Source organism: Staurois parvus, unplaced genomic scaffold, assembly GCF_062004578.1.
Source record: "Staurois parvus isolate SC_StPar_1 unplaced genomic scaffold, SC_StPar_1.0 ptg000481l, whole genome shotgun sequence".
Lineage (NCBI taxonomy): Eukaryota > Metazoa > Chordata > Amphibia > Anura > Ranidae > Staurois > Staurois parvus.
In genome coordinates, this window is record NW_028318277.1 from 804,480 (window position 1) to 831,330 (window position 26,851).

At 45.5% G+C, this 26,851-nt stretch overlaps 1 protein-coding gene across 1 annotated transcript in view; it reads right to left on the bottom strand.

The window, feature by feature from the left end:
• The window catches only part of LOC149452315 (protein diaphanous homolog 2-like), a 766,217-nt gene extending 742,412 nt beyond the window's left edge, over window positions 1-23,805 (bottom strand). The window contains exon 1 of the mRNA XM_089689522.1: window positions 23,254-23,805. Coding sequence (XP_089545648.1) covers window positions 23,254-23,367 — 114 coding nt within the window. The 5' untranslated portion in view covers window positions 23,368-23,805. The remainder of the gene's footprint in view (window positions 1-23,253) is intronic.
• Between the last annotated feature and the right edge of the window lie 3,046 nt (window positions 23,806-26,851).

A 26,851-nucleotide genomic window follows, 5' to 3' on the forward strand; every position in this document is an offset into this window, starting at 1 on the left:
GACCAATGCTGCAGCAAGGAGGGGAGTAGAAGGGGTTTTTTTTTGTTTGTTTTTTTAGACCGCATTCACACTTTTGCATAGCGGGAACAAGTTGTCCCGCTCACAATTTTGACTTGCATGCAATTTTGTGCGTCGCACAAGGCCAGCCTATTCACTTGAATGGGCTGCCCTAAGTGCGTTTGTAACCTGCACAGAAGCTCCTACTCCTTTTTGGGCGACAAGCTTCATGCGATTTTCAAGAGGTGCAACATGCCGCGATTGCCACTTGATCCTGTTGTGAGGCAAAACCACTGCATTTTTGGGGGTGCCATATGGGATAGGGGCACCCAAATGCAGCGCCGTGCAGTGATCGCTGTGCGATTTGGAATCATGGCAATTCCAAGTCATGAAGTGTGAATGGAGCCTTGATGATAATTAACCGCTTCCCAACTGCTATTGCTACAGGGTGGCATGGGTGCGCAGAATCACATATACAGGTGCAGTGGTCGCGGCTGTCAATCACGGGTCCCGGCCGGTGATTACTCGCCGGTGCCCATTGATTATTGAGGATCTCCGATGGGCAGGAGAACTGTTTACTAACAGTTCTCCCTGTCAGCTCGGGCACACTGCTTTGGATGGCTGTGCACAGCACAACCATCCAAAGCAGTTTGCTTACAGTGAAGCACACAGTCACCCCCCCTAGTAAAAAACACACTCAGCACACAGTTAACCCTTTGATCACCCCTCACATTAACCCCTTCCTGCTCAGTGCCATTGGTACAGTGTCAGTGCTTTTTAGCACTGATCACTGTATTGGTGTCACTGGGGATGTCAGTGACACAAAGTCCCCGCAGTGTCAGAATGTCTGCCATAGTCCCGCTATAAGTCGCTGATCACCGCCATATATATATATATATATATATACATACATACATATACATACCACCATTTGTAAACGCTATAACTTTCACATAAACCAATTCATTTACACATATTGGGATTTTTTTTAGCAAAGACATGGAGCAGAATATATTTTGGCCTAAATTTATGATGAAATTTGATTTTTTAAACATTTTTTACTGGACAACAGCACAAAGTCAAAATTATTGTTTTTTCTCAAAATTGGTCTTTTTTTTATTGCGCAAAAAAAAAATTCCAAAGAAATCAAATACCACCGAAAGAAAGCTGAATTTGTTGGGGAAAAAAAAGGATATAAATGTAATTTGGGTGCAGCGTTGCATGACTGCGCAATTGTCAGTTAAAGCAATGCAGCTCCGTAATGCAAAAAATAGCCTGGTCAGGTAATCCTCTGGAGGGCAAGTGGTTAAGGAAGCCTTTTTTGAAAAAAAATAAATAAATAAATGATAGTGTTGTATTAATAAATAATAATATTTGTTATTATAATATAATATGTAAACTATATAAAATACAGAGATCTGATCACCATGAAAATACACTTACCAGTTATTGGCTTTACTTTCCTCATGCTGTCACAGTGTGAGGAAAGTACTGCCGATAACCAGCAACTGTCAAAGGAGTCATTTGCACTGATAATTGTCAATGCAGCCCAGGGGCGGACTGACCATTTGGAAACTCGGGCATTGCCCGAGGGCCCGGGGTCAGTAGGGGGCCCCATGAGATGCCCCCGGTACCTTTTTCATAGGCTTTTTTGAGTTTGAGCAAGGACACAGGGGCCCATGATCCCTTACTGCCCGGGGGCCCCATGAGTTGTCAGTCCGCCCCTGATGCAGCCCCAAGAGTGCCGACGGCCAGTGCCGAACAGTGCTGCCGACCAGTACCCAACAGTGCTGCCGACCAGTACCCAACAGTGCTGCCGACCAGTACCCAACAGTGCTGCCGACCAGTACCCAACAGTGCTGCCGACCAGTACCCAACAGTGCTGCCGACCAGTACCCAACAGTGCTGCCGACCAGTACCCAACAGTGCTGCCGACCAGTACCCAACAGTGCTGCCGACCAGTACCCAACAGTGCTGCCGACCAGTACCCAACAGTGCTGCCGACCAGTACCCAACAGTGCTGCCGACCAGTACCCAACAGTGCTGCCGACCAGTACCCAACAGTGCTGCCGACCAGTACCCAACAGTGCTGCCGACCAGTACCCAACAGTGCTGCCGACCAGTACCCAACAGTGCTGCCGACCAGTACCCAACAGTGCTGCCGACCAGTACCCAACAGTGCTGCCGACCAGTACCCAACAGTGCTGCCGACCAGTACCCAACAGTGCTGCCGACCAGTACCCAACAGTGCTGCCGACCAGTACCCAACAGTGCTGCCGACCAGTACCCAACAGTGCTGCCGACCAGTACCCAACAGTGCTGCCGACCAGTACCCAACAGTGCTGCCGACCAGTACCCAACAGTGCTGCCGACCAGTACCCAACAGTGCTGCCGACCAGTACCCAACAGTGCTGCCGACCAGTACCCAACAGTGCTGCCGACCAGTACCCAACAGCGCTGCCGACCAGTACCCAACAGCGCTGCCGACCAGTACCCAACAGCGCTGCCGACCAGTACCCAACAGCGCTGCCGACCAGTACCCAACAGCGCTGCCTATCAGTGCTGCCAGTCAGTGCCCTTCAGTGCTACCAATTTGTGCCCATCAGTGCAGCATCGTCAGGACCTCCTCATCAATGCCCACCAGTGCAGCCTCATCAATGCACTGTATATATCAATTATAAAAATGTCAGTGTTGCATGACCACACAATTGTCATTTAAAGTGCGACAGCGCTGAAAGCTGAAAATTGGCCTGGGCAGGAAGGGGGTAAAAGTGCCCGGTAGGCGAGGGGTTAAAAAAAAAAAAAAAAGCGTGCTGAAGGCAACAAAAGGTGGTGCAGTGCAACCGTATGAACAATCCCCATTTAAATTTTGTATTTTTCTGCTAAGTGTTGGCAGCGCATTGGGCAATGCATCTCAACGCATATGGTGTGAATGAGCCCCATATACGGAAGGAGCCCCACATACGGAACGATCCCCACATACAGAATGAGCCCCACATACAGAATGAGCCCCACATACAGAATGAGCCTCATATATAGAATGAGCCCCATATATAGATTGAGCCTCATATACGGAAGGAGCCCCACATATGGAATGAGCCCCACATACGGAATGAGCCTCATATATAGAATGAGCCCCATATATATATAGAATGAGCCCCATATATATACGGAATGAGCCCCATATATATATATATATATATATATATATATATATACGGAATGAGCCCCATATACGGAATGAGCCCCATATTCGGAATGAGCCCCATATTCGGAATGAGCCCCATATACGGAATGAGCCCCAAATACGGAATGAGCCCCAAATACGGAATGAGCCCCAAATACGGAATGAGCCCCAAATACGGAATGAGCCTCATATATGGAATGAGCCTCATATATGGAATGAGCCCCATATATGGAATGAGCCCCATATATGGAATGAGCCCCATATATGGAATGAGCCTCATATATGGAATGAGCCCCATATATGGAATGAGCCCCTAACTTGCTTTGTATGGGTGCGACCCTCGGTGTGCGGAGGGTTAAACATAACAAGTCCGGAGATTTCCTCTGGGATTTGTGATAAACAGTCATTTAGAGTCTGGCGTTGCCTAGAGAGGGAAAAGTGAACCCGCTCTCCCCAAGGAGCGATTCTCGGCGCACTCACACAAGCCTCCCTTTATTTTATAGCGCCAATCCGTCAGGCCGAAGTCAATTGCCACCATCCACGCGCTGACATGCCGCAATCATTATCCCGAAGCCGGCCAATCCGCAGCACCGAACGCCGATGCTCAGCCAACTTCCAATGCGTTGCAATTTGTATCGGAAGAAACTTGGCAACAGACGCGAGCCGGGAGGTCAACGCGCATTAGGACGCCGGGCTAATTAAAAAGCGCAATGTTGTTTTTGGAAACTATTCAGGATAATGGAATATGACTGCAATATCGGCCGGAGATGGGACTTCACAGATTTCATTATTCATGAGACTCTTCACATTTGCCCATTTATTAAGGACTGAGGGGTCTATATAGAAAAGAAACGCGTAGCCGCACATCCATTGAATCTGCATGTATACTAGACAAGTGCATTCAGTTTCATTAAGAATTGAAATTCGGACAAAATGTACGTTATTCAGAGATTCCGATGTATCTGATTTTCTGAATCGCGAAAGTGACTAATTTCAACTAATCACATTTTCCCAATTTGAAAATAAATTTGGATTTGAAAAATAATTCAAATTTGAAACAAACATAATGCAATAAACACAGTAAGGTATAAAATTGGAATAAGAGGATTATTCCTACTTGGGCTGCTTTATAGAATAAAATAGAAAACAAAACAAAACAAAATAGAATATAAAAAAAAGAATAGAATGGAATAGAAAATAAAAGAATGGAATAGAATAGAAAATAATAGAATAGAATGAATTCAAATTCAAAATGGAAACATTATGCACTAAATACAGTACGGTATAAAAGTGAAATAAGAGGATTATTCATACTTAGGCTGCTTTATAGAATAGAATAGAAAAGAAAACAAAATAGAATAGACTATAAAAAAGAATAGAATAGAAAATAAAAGAATGGAATAGAATACAATGGAATAGAATAGCATGAATTCAAATTCAAAATGGAAACATAATGCAATAAATACAGTAAGGTATACAAGTGAAATAAGAGGATTATTCCTACTTAGGCTGCTTTATAGAATAGAATAGAAAAGAAAACAATAGAATAGAATATAAAAAAGAATAGCATGGAATAGAAAATAAAAGAATGGAATAGAAAATAAAAGAATGGAATAAAATATAATGGAATAGAATAAAATAGAATAGAATAGAATGAATTCAAAATGGAAACATAATGCAATATATACAGTAAGGTATACAAGTGAAATAAGAGGATTATTACTACTTACACTACTTTATAGAATAGAATAGAAAACAAAACATAATAGAATAGAATATAAAAAAGAATAGAATGGAATAGAAAATAAAAGAATGGAATAGAATACAATGGAATAGAATAGAAAAAAATAGAATAGAATGAATTCAAATTCAAAATGGAAACATATTGCAATAAATACAGTAAGGTATACAAGTGAAATAAGAGGATTATTCCTACTTATGCTGCTTTATAGAATAGAAAAGAACAGAAAACAAAATAGAATAGGATATAAAAAAGAATAGAATGGAATAGAAAACAAAAGAATGGAACAGAATACAATGGAATAGAATAGAAAATAATAGAATAGAATAAATTCAAATTCAAAATGGAAACATAATGCAATAAATACAGTAAGGTATACAAGTGAAATAAGAGGATTATTCCTACTTAGGCTGCTTTATAGAATAGAAAAGAACAGAATAGGAAAAAACTGAATAGTAAAGAATAGAACAAAAGAGAAGAGAAACAAATAAAAAATAGAATAAAATAAATAGAAAAGATTAGAATAAATCAGAATAGAATATAAAATAGAATAGAACAGAAGAGCATAGAAAAAAATAGAATAGAATCGAACTCATATAGCTGTCTTCTGAAATGTGAATTTCAATTCGAGTTTAGAATTTCACATCTGAAATCGATTTGAAAATAACGAATTTACGAAATGAATTCCAAAAACAAATCATTCTAACATAACAAATGACGGAAAAAAAATGATCAACTTAATGAACGAACCTGAAAAAAAAATTGCCACATATTTCACCTTTTTTTCGCGCTACACTGTGAAAGCATAAAGCAGCATCTGCATGGAAGACAGTGATTTCTGTTTATTGGTCGCAGGTTAAAAAGTTACAATTGGCGCTGAAACGCGTAAGGCCCAGTCATAGGGCTGACACTGGGCTAAAACCCCAAATGTTAGTCAGAAGGTCCATACAGGTCTGAAACGCGTAACTGTCAGTCATAAGGCCCACAAAAGGATGAAATGCGTAAGCGTAGAGACAGCTATAGAAAGCAGTGGGGCCATCTGATTCTCCTGTATTGAATTGTACAGCATTGGTCAAGGTCAGATAGTGCCCAGGGCGAAGATGCCAAATGGTGCCCCCCCCCCCCCAAATGTAGGAGCATTGTGTGTCAGCAAAAATCCCCCCCCAAAAAAATAAATAAATAAATTGAACACGAATCTTCACACTTAACCCTAAGCAAAAATTCCCTTGCAAGTCAAAGTTCTCTCTAAACAGAAAATGTACCCTCTTCCAATACAAATCCCCCCTCCCAGCTCAAATTCGCTCCCTCCCTAAATCTCCCCTGCTAGAACAAATCTCCCCCCCCTCCAAATCCCCCTTTCTAGAACAAATCCCCCCCCCTCCAAATCCCCCCTCCCAGCTCAAATCCGCTCCCTCCCTAAATCTCCCCTTCTAGCACAAATCTTCTCCCCCCCTCCAAACCCCCCTCCTAGAACAAATCTTCTCCCCCCTCCAAATCCCCCTTCCTAGAACAAATCTTCTCCCCCCTCCAAATCCCCCTTCCTAGAACAAATCCTCCCCCCCTCCAAATCCCCCTTCCTAGCACAAATCTTCTCCCCCCTCCAAATCCCCCTTCCAAAAACAAATCTTCTCCCCCTTCCAAATTCCCCTTCCTAAAACAAATCGTCTCCCCCCTCCAAATCCCCCTTCCTAAAACAAATCGTCTCCCCCCTCCAAATCCCCCTTCCTAAAACAAATCTTCTCCCCCCTCCAAACCCCCCTTCCTAGCACAAATCTTCCCCCCCCTCCAATTCCCCCTTCCTAGATCAAATCTTCTCCCCCCTCCAAAACCCCCTTCCTAAAACAAATCTTCTCCCCCCCCTTCCAAATCCCCCTTCCTAAAACAAATCTTCTCCCCCTTCCAAAACAAATCTTTTCCCCCTTCCAAATCCCCCTTCCTAAAACAAATCTTCTCCCCCCTCCAAATCCCCCTTCTTAAAACAAATCTTCATCCCCCTTCCGAAAACAATTATTCTCCCCCTTCCTAAAACAAATCCCCCCCCCTCCAAATCCCCCTTCCTAAAACAAATCTTCTCCCCCACTCCAAATTTCCCCTCCTAGCACAAATCTTCCCCCTCCCAGCTCAAATCCACTCACCCTCCAAATCCCATTCTCCCAGCACAGATCCCCCCACTAGCACTAATCTACTTCCCCCCCTCCAAATCTCCCCTCTTAGCACAAAATCTCTCCCCCTTTAAATCCACCTCTCCCTCCAAATCCCCTTCTCCCAGCACAGATCCCCCCACCAGCACTAATCCTCTATCCACATGCCCCTCCCAGAATAAATCCCCCCAATCATTTCTACCAGCACCCTCCCTCCCATCCCTCTTCCTAACACAAACCCAGGGGCGGACTGACAATTTGGAAACTCGGGCACTGCCCGAGGGCCCAGGGTCAGTAGAGGGCCCTATGAGATGCCCCTGGTACCCTTTTCATAGGCTTTTTTGAGTTTGGGCAAGGACATAGGGGCCCCATGATCCCCTATTGCCCAGGGGCCCCATGAGTTGTCAGTCCGCCTCTGCACAAACCCCCCTCCATATCACCCCTTCTAGCAATCCCCAACCACGCCCAGGCAGCCGCCCCTCTCGCCCACCCCTTCTCCCACCCTGACTGTACTGTCCGCCATCACATTGTAAAGTGCAGACTGTTGGTGTTCTATAAATCCCGTATAATAATTACTAATCTGATGACAGGAAACTCACACCAGGAAGGTCTGACATTTCCCTTTACAATCAGGAATCCGGCAGACGTGACGCCATGGACAGAGATCTACAAGGAGAAAAGACTCACCAGTCCAGGAAAGCTCCATGGCGGTCTTGGTATTGCCACCCAACCGCGATCTGCGGGCAGCTGCAACGCGGATCTCCTCTCCTAGCAGATCCCCGGAGATGGATCCCCCATAGAGATCATTTTCTACTCTACACAACACTTAATTAAAGGGCCCCTGGGGACAGACTCCATGCTGTCTGCCTTCTCCCTCAATGGAGGCAATTAACTCAACAATGACTGCTTTCCAAACCAGGACTGCAGGAGGAAACTGTGGAGGAACTACAAGTCTCAGAACGGTAGTAATGGGAAGGTACACTGTGTATATAAAAACAAAAAAATATGAAAAACACAAAAAAAAGTTGTCAGTATGAAATAATACATATATGGGCAGCACAGGGGGTAAGTGGTTAGCACTTCCGCCTGGCAGTACTAGGGTCGTAGCTTCGAATCCCAACCACGGCACCACCTGCCTGGAGTTTGTATGTTCTCCCTGTGCCTGCGTGGGTTTCCTCCGGGTACTCCAGTTTCCTCCCACACTCCAAAGACATGTTGGTAGGTGAAGTGATTCCTGTCTAAATTGTCCCTAGTATGTGTATGTATGAATGTGAGTTAGGGACCTTAGATTGTACACCCCTTGAGGGTTAGGGACTGATGTGAATGTACAATATATATGTAAAGTGTTGCGTACATTGATGGCGCTATATAAGTACCTGAAATAAATAAATATTAACCACGGGGGATTTACCCCCCCCCTTCCTGACCAGGAAATTTTTTGCGGTACAGCGCTGCGTTACTTTAGCTGACAATTGCGCGGTCATGCAACGCTGCACCCAAATTAAATGTATGCGCTTTTGTCCTACAAACAGAACTTTCTTTCGGTGGTACTTGATCGCCTCTGAATTTTTAATTTTTTGCGTTATAAACAAAAAAAGACTGACTATTTTGAAAAAAAAAAAAATTATATTTTTGACTTTTTGCTATTAACCATTTCAATACCGGGCAATTTTCCCCCTTCCTGCCCAGGCCATTTTCCAGGTTTCAGCGCTCTCACACTTTGAATGACAATTGCGCGGTCATACAACATTGTACCCAAACTAAAATGTTATCATTTTCTTCACACAACTAGAGCTTTCTTTTGGTGGTATTTAATCACCGCTGGGGCTTTTATTTTTTGCTAAATTATCAAAAAGACTGAAAATTTTGAAAAAAAACCCCACATTTTTCTTTGTTTCTGTTATAAAAGTATACAAATAAATAATTGTTCTTCATAAATTTAGGCCGAGATGTATTCTGCTACATGTCTTTGGTGAAAATAACCCAAATTAGGATGTATTATTTACTATGGTATAGATCTGAATATTGATCAATCCTGAAGTACTGACAGCCAATCTAATTTCTTGAGGTCCAAGAATGTCAGAACGGTACAGATATCCCCCAAATGTCAGAATAGTACAGATATCCCCCAAATGTCAGAACGGTACAGATATCCCCCAAATGTCAGAATAGTACAGATATCTCCCAAATGTCAGAATAGTACAGATATCCCCCAAATGACCCCTTTTTGCAGAGTAGACAGTCCGACGTACTTCATAAGAGGCATGGCGAGTTTTTTGAAGTTGTAATTTTTTGTCATAATTTTTCGGAAAATCAAAAAATTTGTTTCACAATTTTTTTTTTACATACTGTCACCAGTGCAGTACAGCGTCATCATATAACTGGCATGGCGGTGACAGTATGAAGAAAAAAAAAAAAAAAAAAAAAAAAATTATATATATATATATATATATATATATATATATATATATATATATATATATATTTTTTTTTTTTTTTTACACAATTTGCTTATAGCAAAGAATGACTTTGCTATAAGCAAGCATTTACCTGAATGACATCGATTCATTCAGGGTTTTTTTTTTTTTTGTGTGCTTAGCTGTGATTTGGCCACAGCTAATCCCATGACATGTGCATGTGTTCGCTGTGACCATTCACAGCTAGGCAGTAGTATACAATGGATAGCATGAATGAAGCCATCCATTGTATACAACTGTCATGTGACCTGCTGTGATTGGTCACAGCAGGTCACATGGTACCGGCAACGGGGCCGGTACTCAGATCTGTCATCGGCCGTGTCCGAGGTACACGGCCGGTGACAGATCGCGCCGCTCTGCAGGAGCGCAATCTGCGCATGTGCAGGAGGACGCCATATGGCGTCCACCCAGAATGCTGATGACATTTGCCGCCCACCATTCGGCCATAGGGCGGGCGGCAAATGGTTAAACATGTCCAATAAAATTCTTTTTTTTAATCTAATTTTGTCATAAATTTAGGCCAAAATATTCTGCTCCATGTCTTTGCTAAAAAAAAAAAAAATTCCAATATGTGTAAATTAATTGGCTTATTTGAAAGTTATAGTGTTTACAAATGGTGGTATATATATTGGTATTTTTATTTATATTTATACTAGTAATGGCGACGATCAGCGACCTATAGCGAGACTGCAGCGGGCATTCTGACAATTGGGGGGAACTAACTGCCACTGACATCCCCAGTGACACGAATACAGTGATCAGTGCTAAAAGAAAGCACTGACACTGTACTAATGGCACTCTACTAATGGCATTGGGCAGGAAGGGGTTAACATCTGGGCGATCAAAGGGTTAACTGTGTGCTGTTGTACTATGTAAGCACACTGCTATGCAGAGCCATACAAAGCAGTGTGCAGGAGCTGACAGGGGAGAGATCTGTATTGCTTACACACAGACCTCTCCCCTGTCAGTGTTCCTCGGCGATTGCTGGGTGGCAGCGGGGAACCTTTGGCCAGGACCCGATGATTGACACCTGTAGCTGCCAATAGCGGCACGAGTAGGGCGGTGAGCGTCTCCCCTACTCTGAAATATAAAATCACAATATATATATATATAATTTCTATAGGGCGGTCGGGAAGCAGTTAATTATATAGCATTTTTTTTTATTTTTTCCAGCCAGCTCGGTTTACCTGGCTATTCTTAGCTGCTCTGTTTGAGCTATTGAGTGCTGCATTCAACATGGTAAAAAGCACAATATTGTTTTCAGACACGAAAAAAGATAATGGAATACGGCTTGAGTTGAAATTTCACAGTGATGAGTTTCCTAATGCCACATCCCAAAAGTATAGAAAAAATGCCAACAGGAATCGTCAGGCCAAAATGGTGGATTTTTTTTTTTTTAGGCACAGTGAGAGACCAAAACGATCATAGTTACATAGTTAGTCTGGCTGAAAAAAAGACAAAAAAGTCCATCCAGTTCAACCATTAAAAAAAAAAAAAAAAAAAAAAGTTATAATCCTACACCCACAGTTGATCCAAAGGAAGGCAAAAAACCCAGCAAAGCATGATCCAATTTGCTCCTGCAGGGAAAAAAAAAAATTCCTTCCTGATCCCCTGAGAGGCAATCAGATATTCCCTGGATCAACTTTCCCTATAAATGTTATATCCAGTTATATTCTGTGTATCCAAGAAAGAATCCAGGACTTTCCTACAGCAATCCACTGAGCTGGCCAGAACCAACTCTTGAGGGAATCTATTCCACAATTTCAAAGCTCTCAGTGTGAAGAAACCTTTCCGTGTTTGGAGATTCTATCTCTTTTCCTCCAGACGTAAAGAGCGCCCCCTTGTCCTCTGTGATGACCTCAGGGCGAATAGCTCACCATGTTAAAAAGTAACAATTTTATTAGACATTAAAAATCATAAGAGACGGAATAAAACAAGAAATCCAGTACCCCCTAACAAGGAGGGGAATTGTCACTAAAAACTACAGGAGCAGGGGCGGACTGACGATTTGGAAACTTGGGCACTGCCCGAGGCCCGGGGTCCGTAGGGGGCCCCATGAGATGCCCCTGGTACCTTTTTCATAGGCTTTTTTGAGTTTGGGCAAGGACACAGGGGCCCCATGATCCCCTATTGCCTGGGGGCCCCATGAGTTGTCAGTCCGCCCCTGCTACAGGAATATCTCAAATGGTTTAATGACTGACAACAAAAAAAGCAAACATTCCTGAGAGATAAGATGGCTTTTTATAGCAATTCTGCATATAAGTGGCCGGACGGTGGACATAGACATCCGTGGGCTCAGAAAAGAGCGCAGCACAATAAAAACTCCCACATACAAGAACAGGCCGGGATAGAATCAGACTCTTCTAATGCCTCTACTTCATCTCATACCTCACAGGGCACACATCGCTCATTGGAGACATCGGTCATCTCAGAAGAGACCAGAAGATGGTGATGGCACCGGGTGGTGGTCCTAAGAAAAGATTGGTAGAACGCGGGGCCCTACACCTCAATCCCAACACGTTTCACTCACAACAAAAGTTCTTCACAAATGGGGACAATTGACCCCAATGAAGTTAGATCCAACACAGTAGATCAGTTTTTCTCAACCAGGGTTCCATGGAACCTGAAGGTTCCTCCAGAGGTTTCTAGGGATTCCTTGAGCAACCAGCAATTTGTGCCGAGGACACCTTTGATCTTTTTAGCTATCTGTAAGGGGGTAATTCTATTCCTGACATCTCTTCATACTTCACAATTATCTGTTCATTTTGAGCACACACAATCCATTTCAAATACTGAGTCCAACTTAGACCCTTCTGGGGATTTTTTGAAGGACCACAAATGCAGTTAGACAAGACAAATATACCACGTCCACTCACATACACTATGGACCCATTTGTCGTAACGATGACACCCCAGAACTAGGCCTTAAATGTTATTAACCTTTCTTCACACAATCTCACTGTGATGGAACATGGAGGTACGACTTTCTGTCCAACAATTAGATCATTTTGAGGTCACTAAAGATATTCATCTGTTTGCGCATAAACTTACCTACAAATATTTGTTCGAGGAGGAACGTAAAAAGAAAAAAAAGTGATAAAGCATTAAAGGAACAGCGGAAAGATTTTAGGGAAAGAGATTTCCGCCCTTTAAAAGATCTCCTGGGTTTACTAGAGGAAAATGAAGGCCCAGATAGGGCAGCAGAACATTCTCCATCTCCTGATTGCCCACTAATGGACATTTCCATGACCACATTGTGAAGATTAACCTCTTCCTGTCCACCCTATAGCAGAAGGACTGTTACAGGGTGGCAAGGGTGCGCAAAATCATATATATATATATATATATATATATATATCTATATATCAGGGGTGGACTGACAACTCAAGGGGCCCCCGGGCAATAGGGGATCATGGGGCTAAACTCAAAAAAGCCTATGAAAATGGTACCAGGGGCATCTCATGGGGCCCCCTACTGACCCTGGGCTCTCAGGCAGTGCCCAAGTTTCCAAATGGTCAGTCCACCCCTGATATATATACATTCATACACACATATATATATATATATATATATATCAGGGGCGGACTGACAACTCAAGGGGCCCCCGGGCAATAGGGGATCATGGGGCCCGTGTCCTTGCCCAAACTCAAAAAAGCCTATGAAAAAGGTACCAGGGGCATCTCACTGGGCCCCCTACAGACCCCGGGCCCTCGGGCAGTGCCCGAGTTTCCAAATGGTCAGTCCGCCCCTGTATATATATATATATATATATATATATATATATATACACACACACACATACACACACACATACAGTGAAGGAAATGCGTATTTGCTCCCCTGCCGATTTGGAATGTTTGTCCACTCACAAAGAAATGATCGGTCTAGAAATCGAATGTTCGGTGTATTGTAACACTGAGAGACAGAATAGCAACAATAAATTCAGCAGAAATGCTTGATCCCCTATCATTCAGCAGGATTTCTGGCTCCCAGGTGTCTTTCATACAGGCAACAAGCTGAGATTAGAAGCAGTCTCTTAAAGGGAGTGCTGCTAATCTCATGTTACCAGTATAAAAGACACCTATCCACAGGAGCAATCAAACCATCAGATTCCAAACTCTCCACCATGGCAAAGACCAAAGAGCTGTCCAAGGATGTCAGGGACAAGATGGTAGACCTACACAAGGCTGGACTGGGCTACCAAACTATGGCCAAGCAGCTTGGTGAGAAGGTGACAACAGTTGGTGCAATCATTCCCAAATGGAAGAAACACAAAACAAGTGTCAGTCTCCCTAGGTCTGGTGCACCATGCAAGATCTCACCTCGTGGAGTGTCAATGATCATGAGAACAGTGAGGAATCATCCCAGAACTACACGTGAGGATCTTGTCAATGATCTCCGGTCAGCTGGGACCACAGTCACCAAGAAAACAATTGGTACCACACTACGCCGACAAGGACTGAAATCCTGCAGTGCCCGCAAGGTCCCTCTGCTCTAGAAAGCACATGTCCAGGCCCGTCTGAAGTTTGCCACTGAACATCTGAATGATGCAGAGGAAGACTGGTTGAAAGTGTTGAGGTCAGATGAGACCAAAATCAAGCTCTTTGGCATCAACTCAACTTGCCGTGTTTGGAGGAGGAGGAATGCTGCCTATGACCCCAAGAACACCCTCCCAACTGTGAGACATGGTGGTGGAAACATTCTGCTTTGGGGGATTTTCTGCTTTGTCAGGGAGCTGGCGTGTTGATTTTGCATCTAACACTTTGTGGGAGTGTAAGGGTCACCAGTGTACCCCCGTAGTCATTCCCCGGGGATGTTAAGGATATCTTTATTATATAGGGGGCTTCCAGGTTTCACAATACGACCCCCTTAGTAACTTTAGCACAACGTTTTTTGAGGAGCAGATGTGGGGGAAGAGGACCTTGCGGTACAAGTAGCCTTGCAACGCGACTCTCTGTTGCCCCCCACCTTGGACGGTACCAACTCAATGTTGAAAGGCATGGTGGACTGGTGTGGTATGGGGGGGGGGCACTCTTGTTGCTCTCCTTTTCCTGGCCACTTAGGCTGTCTGGGTCTGGAATATTAAGGGGGACCCCCCTTGCTGTGTTTTCCCTTTTTTTTCTTCTAAAAGGGATAATATACATAATATTTTACCCAGAGCCTTATCTGGGTTTGCAGCCCCACGGTACAGGAACAATGCCCCCCCCCATCATTTTCTGTACCAGGCACTTTTTCTTCCAGTGACACCACCAACATACAGGGGCATTTTTTCTGTCCAGTTACACCACCAACACAGAATATTTTTTTTCCCTCCGGTGACAGAACAAACACATGAGCATTTTTCCCTTAGGTTACACCACCAAGACAAGAACATGTTTCTTTTAGTGACACCACCAACATACAAAGATTTGTTTCCTTCTAATGACACCACCAACACAGGGACATTTTCCTACTATTGACACCACCAACTCAGAAACATTCTTTCCAGTGACACCAACAATGCAGAGACATGTATTTCCTTCCAGTGTCACCACTAACACAGGGACAATTTCCTACTAATGACACCACCAATATATATTTTTTTCTTCCAGTTACACCAACAACCGCCAACATTTTTCCTTTCAGTCACACCACCAATGCAGGAACACTTTTTTCCCCACCCAGTGACATCACCATAAACAGGGAAACTTTTTTCCTTCCAGTGACACCACCAACACAGGAACATTTTTTCCTTCTAGTGACACCACTAACAGAGGGGCATTTTCCTTTTACTGACACCGCCAACGCTGGAAGATTCTTTTCCTTCCAGTTACACCAACAGAGAAGCATTTTTTCCTTCCAGTGGCACCACCAATGCAATAAAAAAAAAATTCTTCCACTAACACAGGAACCATTTTTCCATCCAGTGACACCACCAGCTCAAGAACATTTTTTCCTTCTAGTGACACCACCGCATGGACATCTTTTCTTTCCAACGACACCAACGTAATAATATTTTTTTCTTCCAGCCACACCACCAACAGAGACTCTTTTTTTTCCATCCAGTGACACCACTCTTAGCAGATCCCCCATAATTTTCTACTCTGCACAACACTTAATTAAAGGGGTATTGGAGCTGTAGATGGGACACAGAGTTCCTCTCTCGGCTCCCAGGCCCTGCCAGGTGCTTGTTATGGGCCCCAAGGGCGTGGGGGGGGGGGGGGGGGTGATGGGGATTTCCACCAACTGGCTGTAAAATAAATATTCCCATTTCCCTCTATGAATAATTTCCTCTCCTCCGGGGACAATGCCATTCATTTCTGCACTCCGATGAGGAGGGGTAAGTGGTCTCATAAGGAGGAAGTGAGGGTAACATGCCAACTTCTTGGGATGTCCTGGTCTCTTTAACTGGTTTTTGTAGCCTGCGGCACCCTGACTGCAGCAGAACTACAAGTGCCAGCATGTCCATGGGGGCTAAAGTGGACCATCCTTCAGATACAAGTGCCAGCATGAACATGCAAACTCCAGGCGGGTGGTGCCATGGTTCGGATTCGAACCAACGACTCCAGTGCTGCCAGGTGAAAGTGCCAACCATTTAGCCCTTGTGCTGTTCCATCTAATATTATTATATTATATAACTGTCACTTTTTTTTAAATAAGTAAGGATCCTTATCCTGGTTTGTTAGCTTTCTGAACTGAAACAAAAAAACAAAACAAAAAAAAAAGAGTCCCATTAATTTTTTTAAAAAATATAAATTTATATATATATATATATATTAATATTAAAATAGTGATATATATTTAATATATTATTATATATTAAATGTTAATTTTATTTAAATAAAGAAGGATCCTTATCCCTGTGTGTTAGCATTCAAAAGTGAACCAAAAGTGTCCTTTTAATTAAAAGTTTTCATAGTAGTAGATAAAATATTTTATTTAAATAAAAAAAAAATGCATCTACATAATGTCTAATATCTACTTGCCCATTGCGTACTTTAGCTTTACTGCTGCAGTGCGGGTCCAATGTGCAAAGTTATGTATATATATCCTTGATTTTGCTTTTCTGGGTTCTCATGTGCCCGACTACCTTCGCTGTCATTGGCTCCCTGACATGCTGATCAGCCAGTCCCAGACAGGGATTCACGGTTGGGACCCGGATCATCAGAGCTAGTAACAGGAGAGAGATCTGCATTGGTAAACAACACAGATCTCTGCTGACAGCTTTGCAGGGAGACAAAAAACGGTCACATCCTCTAGTACAGAGGTCTCCAAACTTTTTAAACAATAGGGCCAGTTTACTGTCCTGAAGACTTTAGAGGGGCCACACTGTGACCATCAGGAGTAGAAAATGTCCCAGCATCAGTTGGAATAAACAATGCTCCATCATTGGTGTCATTGGGCCCCATTGTTGGTGTCTCTGGTAGGAATAGTGCCCCATCATTGGTGTCAGTAGAAGGAATAGTGCCCCATCATTGGTATCAGTGGGAGGAATAGTGCCCCATCATTGGTGTCAGTGGGAGGAATAGTGCCCCATCATTGGTGTCAGTGGGAGGAATAGTGCCCCATCATTGGTGTCAGTGGGAGGAATAGTGCCCCATCATTGGTGTCAGTGGGAGGAATAGTGCCCCATCATTGGTGTCAGTGGGAGGAATAGTGCCCCATCATTGGTGTCAGTGGGAGGAATAGTGCCCCATCATTGGTGTCAGTGGGAGGAATAGTGCCCCATCATTGGTGTCAGTGGGAGGAATAGTGCCCCATCATTGGTGTCAGTGGGAGGAATAGTGCCCCATCATTGGTGTCAGTGGGAGGAATAGTGCCCCATCATTGGTGTCAGTGGGAGGAATAGTGCCCCATCATTGGTGTCAGTGGGAGGAATAGTGCCCCATCATTGGTGTCAGTGGGAGGAATAGTGCTCCATCATTGGTGTCAGTGGAAGGAATAGTGCCCCATCATTGGTATCAGTGGGAGGAATAGTGCCCCATCATTGGTATCAGTGGGAGGAATAGTGTCCCATCATTGGTGTCAGTGGGAGGAATAGTGCCCCATCATTGGTATCAGTGGGAGGAATAGTGCCCCCTCATTGGTATCAGTGGGAGGAATAGTGTCCCATCATTGGTGTCAGTGGGAGGAATAGTGCCCCATCATTGGTATCAGTGGGAGGAATAGTGCCCCATCATTGGTGTCAGTGGGAGGAATCGTGTCCCATCATTGGTGTCAGTGGGAGGAATAGTGCCCCATCATTGGTGTCAGTGGGAGGAATAGTGCCCCATCATTGGTGTCAGTGGGAGGAATAGTGCCCCATCATTGGTATCAGTGGGAGGAATAGTGCCCCCTCATTGGTGTCAGTGGGAGGAATAGTGTCCCATCATTGGTGTCAGTGGGAGGAATAGTGTCCCATCATTGGTGTCAGTGGGAGGAATAGTGCCCCATCATTGGTATCAGTGGGAGGAATAGTGCCCCATCATTGGTGTCAGTGGGAGGAATAGTGCCCCATCATTGGTGTCAGTGGGAGGAATAGTGCCCCATCATTGGTGTCAGTGGGAGGAATAGTGCCCCATCATTGGTGTCAGTGGGTGGAATAGTGCCCCATCATTGGTATCAATGGGAGGAATAGTGCCCCATCATTGGTGTCAGTGGGAGGAATAGTGCCCCATCATTGGTGTCATTGGGAGGAATAGTGCCCCATCATTGGTGTCAGTGGGAGGAATAGTGCCCCATCATTGGTGTCATTGGGAGGAATAGTGCCCCATCATTGGTGTCAGTGGGAGGAATAGTGCCCCATCATTGGTGTCAGTGGGAGGAATAGTGCCCCATCATTGGTGTCAGTGGGAGGAATAGTGCCCCATCATTGGTGTCAGTGGGAGGAATAGTGCCCCATCATTGGTGTCAGTGGGAGGAATAGTGTCCCATCATTGGTGTCAGTGGGAGGAATAGTGCCCCATCATTGGTGTCAGTGGGAGGAATAGTGCCCCATCATTGGTGTCAGTGGGAGGAATAGTGCCCCATCATTGGTGTCATTGGGAGGAATAGTGCCCCATCATTGGTGTCATTGGGAGGAATAGTGCCCCATCATTGGTGTCATTGGGAGGAATAGTGCCCCATCATTGGTGTCATTGGGAGGAATAGTGTCCCATCATTGGTGTCAGTGGGAGGAATAGTGCCCCATCATTGGTGTCAGTGGGAGGAATAGTGCCCCATCATTGGTGTCATTGAGAGGAAATGTGCCCCACAATAATACATGGATGTTCGTTTTTCATCCGAAAACGGACAGATGAAAAACGGACATACAGAAAGCCTGTGTGAAAGGTTCTTATGTCCATTTACATCCATTCCGTTTTTTTTATGGAAGAAAAATAGGTTCCTTTCACACGGGCATTCCGTTTTTTTTTATCAGTTCAGTCATGTTTTTCAAAGAAAAAACAGATCAGTTCACATCTGTTTTTCATTTGTTTTTACAGCCTTTAGCAATGCAAAAATGGACAGTATGTCCGTTTTCATCTATTTACATCCGTTTTTGTCTGTTTTTTATCTGTTCAGTTTTGGTTTTTTACATAAGATAAATCGGGTTTTCTTCCGTTAAAAAAAATGGATGTTAACAGATGCAGACATTAACGAATGTAAACAGATGATCATCCGTTTACATCCACTGGTCCATAGAAATACATGGGTGTCTGTTTTTCATCCGGAAACGGACAGATGACATCCGGAACGCCCGTGTGAAAGGGGCCGATGCCAGTTTTATTAAGGATCAGCTAAAATCCGATTAGTGCGTGGGCAGCTTTAGCCAACGAACCTGTGCGATACAAAAATAAAAAGGATCACATGCAATTTAAAGTGGTTGTAAACCCGCACATATATCCAGTGAAGTAATTGACCTCAGTGATACAGAGATGAAACAGATCCTCCTACATAAGTTGTACCTGTTTATCTGCAGCCTCTCTTCTCTTCAACTTTTCAAAGTCCAGAATGTATACAGCTTTCTGAGCATTCAGAAAAAAAATGGGGCAGAGCAGAGGCATAGCTAGGATGTTTTGCGCCCAGTGACGAACAGCCACCTCATGACACCCCTCCCCCGCTTCATATGGTCCCTGTAGACACCCCCCCCGTCCCGATCACATCCCCCCCCTTTCATCCATGGCACTACTCACTCGGCTCGGCTCTCCCCTCATCCCCTCCGGCACATGCCCGACTCACTGCCCTCCTCTCCCGGCCGGCTCCTCTCTCCTCTCGTAACTCACTGTGGATGGCAGACATATCAGATGACACGTCAGCTGCAGCCGCTGCAGTGATCTTGTGACCTCATTTTGGCGCCCCTGTACCTTGGCACCCGGGTATCTATGTACCCCCCTGCCCCCCCCCCCCAGCTATGCCTCTGGGGCAGAGAGCTGAAACTACACTCTGCAGAGCTCAGTGAAGAGAACTCTGAGAGCCGATTGGAGGGAAGAGACACAGCCTCCTCCACACAGCACACAGGAACAGAGCTGAGGCTGTCAATCACAGGCTGTGTGTTGGAGGTCCTTCCCCTGTCACCATTTTTCTTTTGGTGTCAGGAAAACTTGTCAGAGGTGACTCATGCTGATAGCAGAAGAAGGAGGCATCAGATAGAACTGACACTTAGTGCGCTGGATTGAGACAAGTAAACACTATAGAGGGATGTGCTTTGTTCATTTTTCATGTCTGAGGTTTACAACCACTTTAATTTTTTTCTTTAAATGCAACACACTACTACAGGCACGTTGCCATAAGCTGGCCATACACTAGTCACATTTTTGAAACCTCAAAAGGATGTCGGGTGTGAAGGAGGCAACAGGGTCACCCACAAAGTTAGCTTTGCCGGGTTTATTAGGAAGCGGCAAAAAATCGAATGGAGCGCAGCCAGCTTAACCCTAGGCTCACACCTAAGTGTTTTGCAGAAACGCAGGACAGTCCATGTAACATGATTTCCTATGGGTCACGTGGGTGCGTTTTTTTTTGGAAAGGGTCAGGGACTTTTTTTTAAACGCAAAACGTTGCATTTTTGGTTCTATAGACTTCAATGGGAACGCTGCAGAAAAGCATGTAGTGCGTTTTTGCTGCGTTTTGCATTTAAAATCTGCCTAGCAACAAGAAAAATAAAGAAAAATGAAAAAAAAAAAAAGCGAAAATGCAAGTGCAAAAACGCCTCAAAGACAACCTGCAAAGGTATGAACCTAGACTCAGGCCGGCCATACATGGGTCGATTTTTCAACAATTTTTTGTTTGAAAATTGTACCCAAGAATAATTGGCTGATTTTCGCTTTGTCTGTGGGGCAATGTCACCAGCCGATTTATGTGGTTCCTCCCCATTTCGTTTATCGGGCATGCTGGAAATTTGTGAAAAACAATTGATTTTCGAAATCATTGGTGGCACCATTGGATTACAGAGCGAACAATGTTTTCGATCGAAAAATCGTAAGGTATTCAACCCATGTATGGCCTGCTTTAGGACATGCAGCATACCTTCCAACTTTTTGAAATGGGAACAAGGGACACCTAGTAGCGAATGTATGTAGGCATAAGCCACACCCCCTGACACACCCCCTTAAAGGAGAATTATACAAGAAAATGGATTAGTTAAACCTACAAGCAGGGGCGGACTGACAACTCATGGGGCCCCCGGGCAATAGGGGATCATGGGGCCCCTGTGTCCTTGCCCAAACTCAAAAAAGCCTATGAAAAAGGTACCAGGGGCATCTCATGGGGCCCCCTACTGACCCCGAGCCCTCGGGCAGTGCCCAAGTTTCCAAATGGTCAGTCCGCCCCTGACTACAAGTTTTTTTTTTTTTTTGTTTTACCACTACTATTCCTTTATACTGGCTTTTGAAGTTTACAAATGCAACATTTGAGTAATTGAATGAAAGTTTTAACACTGACAAACTTTTCTTTTACCACGACCAGGGGCGGACTGACCATTGGAGAACTTGGGCACTGCCCGAGGGCCCTGGGTCAGTAGGGGGCCCTATGAGATGCCCCTGGTACCTTTCATAGGCTTTTTTGGGTGTGGGTTGAGTGTGGGCAAGGACACAGGGGCCCCATGATCCCCTATTGCCCGGGAGCCCCATGAGTTGTCAGTCCGCCCCTGACCATGACTATTCCTTTATATCCAGGGGTGGACTGAAAACTCATGGGGCCCCCCCGGGCAATAGGGGATCATGGGGCCCCTGTGTCTTCGCCCACACTCAAACCACACCCAAAAAAATCCTATGAAAGGTACCAGGGGCATTTCACAGGGCCCCCAACTGACCCCGGGCCATGCCTGAGTTTCCAAATGGTCAGTTGGGGCCCCTGTGAAATGGTCAACAAATCAGCCCCGGAATGTGCTCAGAGCTATGACGGGGGCATTAGAGTGTGAGCTCCTGTGCAAGCAACGTCCATGGACAAAAGAGGGTCCATTGTCCTCATCATGACTTATCGGCTTTTGAAGTTTACAAATGCAACAATTTAGAAATTGGATGAAAGGTCTGGGAAACACTTTTCGAAAGATAAATAGTGCACAGGGGCGGACTGACCATTTGGAAACTTGGGCACTGCCCAAGGGCCCGGAGTCAGCAGGGGGCCCCATGAGATGCCCCTGGTACCTTTTTCATAGGCTTTTTTGAGTTTGGGCAAGGACACAGGGGCCCCATGATCCCCTATTGCCCAGGGGCCCCATGAGTTGTCAGTCCGCCCCGGATAGTGCATTTTAGATACAACTATATAGATCAGACAAATATGAGGGACAAATGAGGAGGAAAGAGGGACTTTATTCAAAATCAGGGACAGTCCCTTGCAGGGGCGGACTGACCATTTGGGAACTCGAGCACTGCCGAGGGCCCGGGGTCAGTAGGGGGCCCCATGAGATGCCCCTGGTACCTTTCATAGTATTTTTTGGGTGTGGTTTGAGTGTGGGTGAGAAACCAGGCGCCCCATGATCCCCTATTGCCCAGGTGGCCCCATAAGTTGTCAGTCCGCCCCTGGTCCCTCGAAATCAGGGACAGTTGGGAAGCATGAATGCACCTCTGGTAGTGCGTTGTGTTCAAAAAAAGTTCACATGGAATTTAAAGCACATTAGGCTATACTGGCAATGTATTCACTTTTAATAGGTTGGCTTAACGCAACGCATGTTAACGCGATATAATAAACGCACCGCAAAGGAGTAAAAAGGGCCCTCAAAGACCACCAGGGAACCCAAATCGCATCAAGCCTTCCAAAAGCTGAGCCGCATGGGTGACAGAAAGGGTTAACGAGCCTACTGAGCTGATTCAGCAGCAGCTGCCTGGAGAGAAAAGCCACCATGGTGTCACTGGAGGAGAATACTACATTGTATCCCAGGGATGCTGCAGAGAAATCAGTGCAAGGCACAGAGAGGCAGGACAGGTGAGCGTGGTGCTCAGATGTGAGCACAGAGGAAGCCAAAGCTGTCAATGCAACCCCCCCCCAAAATCCTCCTCCTTCAGGATCTCCCCAAACCCCCTCCTTCCTTACAGTTGGGCAGACCTCCCCTCCCCTCTCCCAGCATCACCTAGGAAGAAAGGCAAGGAAAGGGGGGGGGGGGACAGGCAGGAATAAACACAGTCACATCATGTAGTGGTAGTAGTCGCTGCCACCCCAGGCCTGGCGGCTTCAACAGCAGGCATGGCGAATGCAAAAAAAAAAAAAAAGAAAGAAAAGCGACCGTGCCCATTGCACGCCGCGAGCAGGTCAGCTGACACAATCAAAGCCTCGACTCACCAGCTTGGGCTTGTTCTTGCTCTCCTCCGGCTCGGACGGCTTCCTCTTCGGATTCCTATCGGCGTTCTTCCCCGGAGAGTCTTCTCCCCCAGCCGCCGTCGGCTGGCTCTCCATTTTTTCGTCCTCCGTAGGATCCCCCCGAATTTTCCAAACGCCAGCCAACGACGGGCCGGTGTTTCATCCAGCCGGAGAGGGGTTTTCTTTTTTTTTTTGTGGGGGGGCTCTGCCGCTGATGGACACCACCTATTATCTCTTTATTAATTCTGTGGATTGTCCCCTCCCTGACGCACACCGCTGCTGCTTACGCGGGCTCCTTTAAATTCCGAGCCCACTGTGTCTATGTTGTGCAAACATGCTGCTCGCCTCTGACATGTCTGCCTGAGTGGCCGGACGACCGGTCCCCGAAGAGGATTGCTCACGGCTCTCCTGCAATGAGTGTTTGCATGCTTGAATCTTTTATTTTTTTTTTTTCTCTCTTTTCCCTTGTCTCCCTTTAAGGCAGAGCTGAAAGGAATCAGAACTGTCGTCTGTTCACCCTCCCAACCAGGAACTAAGAGCACCAGGCTGTAACAATCAAAGGCCTATCAGGCACACATGGAAAGCAGTAAGCTGCAGAAGGAGAAAAAAAAAAACTCATGCAGCTTCTTTGCATATCCTGTCTGACAATTAGAAACTGGGCGTCGCGCTTCGCGAGAAAAGTCCTACAAATTAGAGATGATGGTAAAAACACGCATGATTAAATATGACGTGGATTCCTAATTCCAATAAATCTAAAACTCAGAATGAAGAAAGTTTGGAGTTTAACCACTTCATGTCCAGACACTTTCACCCCCTTCCAGTCCGGACACTTTTACCCCCTTCCAGTCCGGACACTTTCCCCCCCTTCCTGTCCAGACACTTTTACCCCCTTCCAGTCCGGACACTTTCCCCCCCTTCCAGTCCGAACACTTTCCCCCCCTTCCAGTCCGGACGCTTTCCCCCCCTTCCAGTCCGGACGCTTTCCCCCCTTCCAGTCCGGACGCTTTCACCCCCTTCCAGTCCGGACGCTTTCCCCCCCTTCCAGTCCGAACGCTTTCACCCCCTTCCAGTCCGGACGCTTTCACCCCCTTCCAGTCCGAACGCTTTCACCCCCTTCCAGTCCGGACGCTTTCACCCCCTTCCAGTCCGGACGCTTTCACCCCCTTCCAGTCCGGACGCTTTCACCCCCTTCCAGTCCGGACGCTTTCACCCCCTTCCAGTCCGGGCGCTTTTACCCCCTTCCAGTCCGGACGCTTTCCCCCCTTCCAGTCCGGGCGCTTTTACCCCCTTCCAGTCCGGACGCTTTCACCCCCTTCCAGTCCGGACGCTTTCACCCCCTTCCAGTCCGGACGCTTTCACCCCCTTCCAGTCTGGGCGCTTTTACCCCCTTCCAGTCCGGACACTTTCCCCCCCTTCCAGTCCGGACACTTTCACCCCCTTCCAGTCCGGACACTTTCACCCCCTTCCAGTCCGGACACTTTCCCCCCCTTCCAGTCCAGACACTTTCACCCCCTTCCAGTCCGGACACTTTCACTCCCTTCCAGTCCGGACACTTTCCCCCCCTTCCAGTCCGGACACTTTCCCCCCCTTCCAGTCCGGACACTTTCACCCCCTTCCAGTCCGGACACTTTCACCCCCCTTCCAGTCCGGACACTTTCACCCCCCTTCCAGTCCGGACACTTTCACCCCCTTCCAGTCCAGGCCAATTTTCAGCTTTCAGCGCTGTCACACTTTGAATGACAATTGTGCGGTCATGCAACACTGTACCCATATGATTTTGTTTTAGCATTTTTTTTCCCCAAAAAAGTATTTTATTGAAAGAGGAAAGGCATATCAAGTCATTTACAGATATGGTTCACAGTCCACGCATAGACATTATTATTATTATTATACAGTATTTATATAGCGCTAAAAGGTTTGCTCAGCGCTGTACATTATAGTGGGGGACAGTACATGAGAAGCAGGGGTGGACTGACCATTTGGAAACTCAGGCACTGCCCGAGGGCCCGGGGTCAGTAGGGGGCCCCATGAGATGCCCCTGATACCTTTTACATAGGCTTTTTTGAGTTTGGGCAAGGACACAGGGGCCCCATGACCCCCTATTGCCCGGGGGCCCCATGAGTTGTCAGTCCGCCCCTGATGAGAAGAGAACTGAAAAAAAAAGGCGCTGTGGAAAATGCTCTCAGACAAGCACCTTAGTGAAGGTGCATCTTTATTGGGTGAGACAAAGTAGCAAATATAATAAAATTGACCAGCCTGAAGTGGACAGTGTGACTCCAATGGACGGCCCGTCCGCTCTTAGGGGAGCTGAGATCAGAGAATGCTCCTGTCGGCTTCAAATCACGTGGTGTCAGCGTACCAGCATCCTGGGTGGTGTCACCATGGTAAGCGAAGGCAGTGTCCGGCGTTGGCTTCAGCTGGGAGCATATGTAGGGTTACCAAGACGACATGTTTCGCGCAGTTGCGCTTTGTCAAGTCTCTGGTAACCCTGGTCGGTGGCCATTATATAGAAGACCTTTAACCTCCCTGGCGGTATTCCCGGGTGTAGCTCGGGGTAAAGTTTCAGTACCAAAAGCAGTAACTCTGAGCCTCTCGGGTCCCTGCAGAACTTACCTTGTTCTTCGCTCCCGCGATGTGTCCCCTGCAGCGTCCCCGGCCATCTCCTCCGGCCGATGCCGGCATCTGGCTTCCATGTTCCGGTCCCTGTGACGTCGGGACGTACGGGCGCCGGAACCGGCGGCAAATTTGAAAATTTTTAAAAAATTAAATTTTTTTTAAAACGATTATTTCATAGCAAAACATTCCTGTATCAAACCATTTCACATACATTTTGTCCCGAATGCTTTGTCCTGTCCCCTGTCTGCATTTTTACTGTTCTTTCTGCCTGGAAACTGAGAAACGTCCATGGCGTCCAAAAAGCGTCCCTTTACGTCAAAAGCGGTTTTAGACCGGCTAGAGAACAGCGATAGTAAATCAGAACCACTTGCAGAATTGAGTGATAATGATTCGTGGGGGAAATTTGGAATCAGACACTGAAAACGATTCTGCGACTTTGCTCAGTGATGTGCGAACTTGGCGCTCTATTTCACATTTCAGTGTTTTTGGTTTGATTATATTATTGAATTAAATTTATTATTATTATATTATTATTTTTTATGAGTATTTATTAAATTATAATTTATGATTTCGTGTTTCAAGTTTTATCATCCCCGGGATGTTTACTAGACTCTTGTTCGGACAGATTTCAGGGAGTTATTCCTAAATTACAGGCCTACAATAAAAAACTACATATTTCCATGCAAAAAAATGGTACCGCTTTTGGTACAAAATTCCTGACATAATCATACCGCCAGGGAGGCTAAAGGGAAGGCTGGCTGAGTGTAATTAGCAGGGGGTGGGGTGTCAATCAGAGCGGACGGCTCGTCCTGAAGCAATGCTGAATACAAATTTAAAGGTGCAAATTGCAAATTATAAAAAGTGATATGTATAAAAACAATATTGGAAAGCATGATATACTTTTATCTTTAGCAGAATAAAGGTAATACAATAATAACAAAAAAAGTACATGAGACAAGACAGT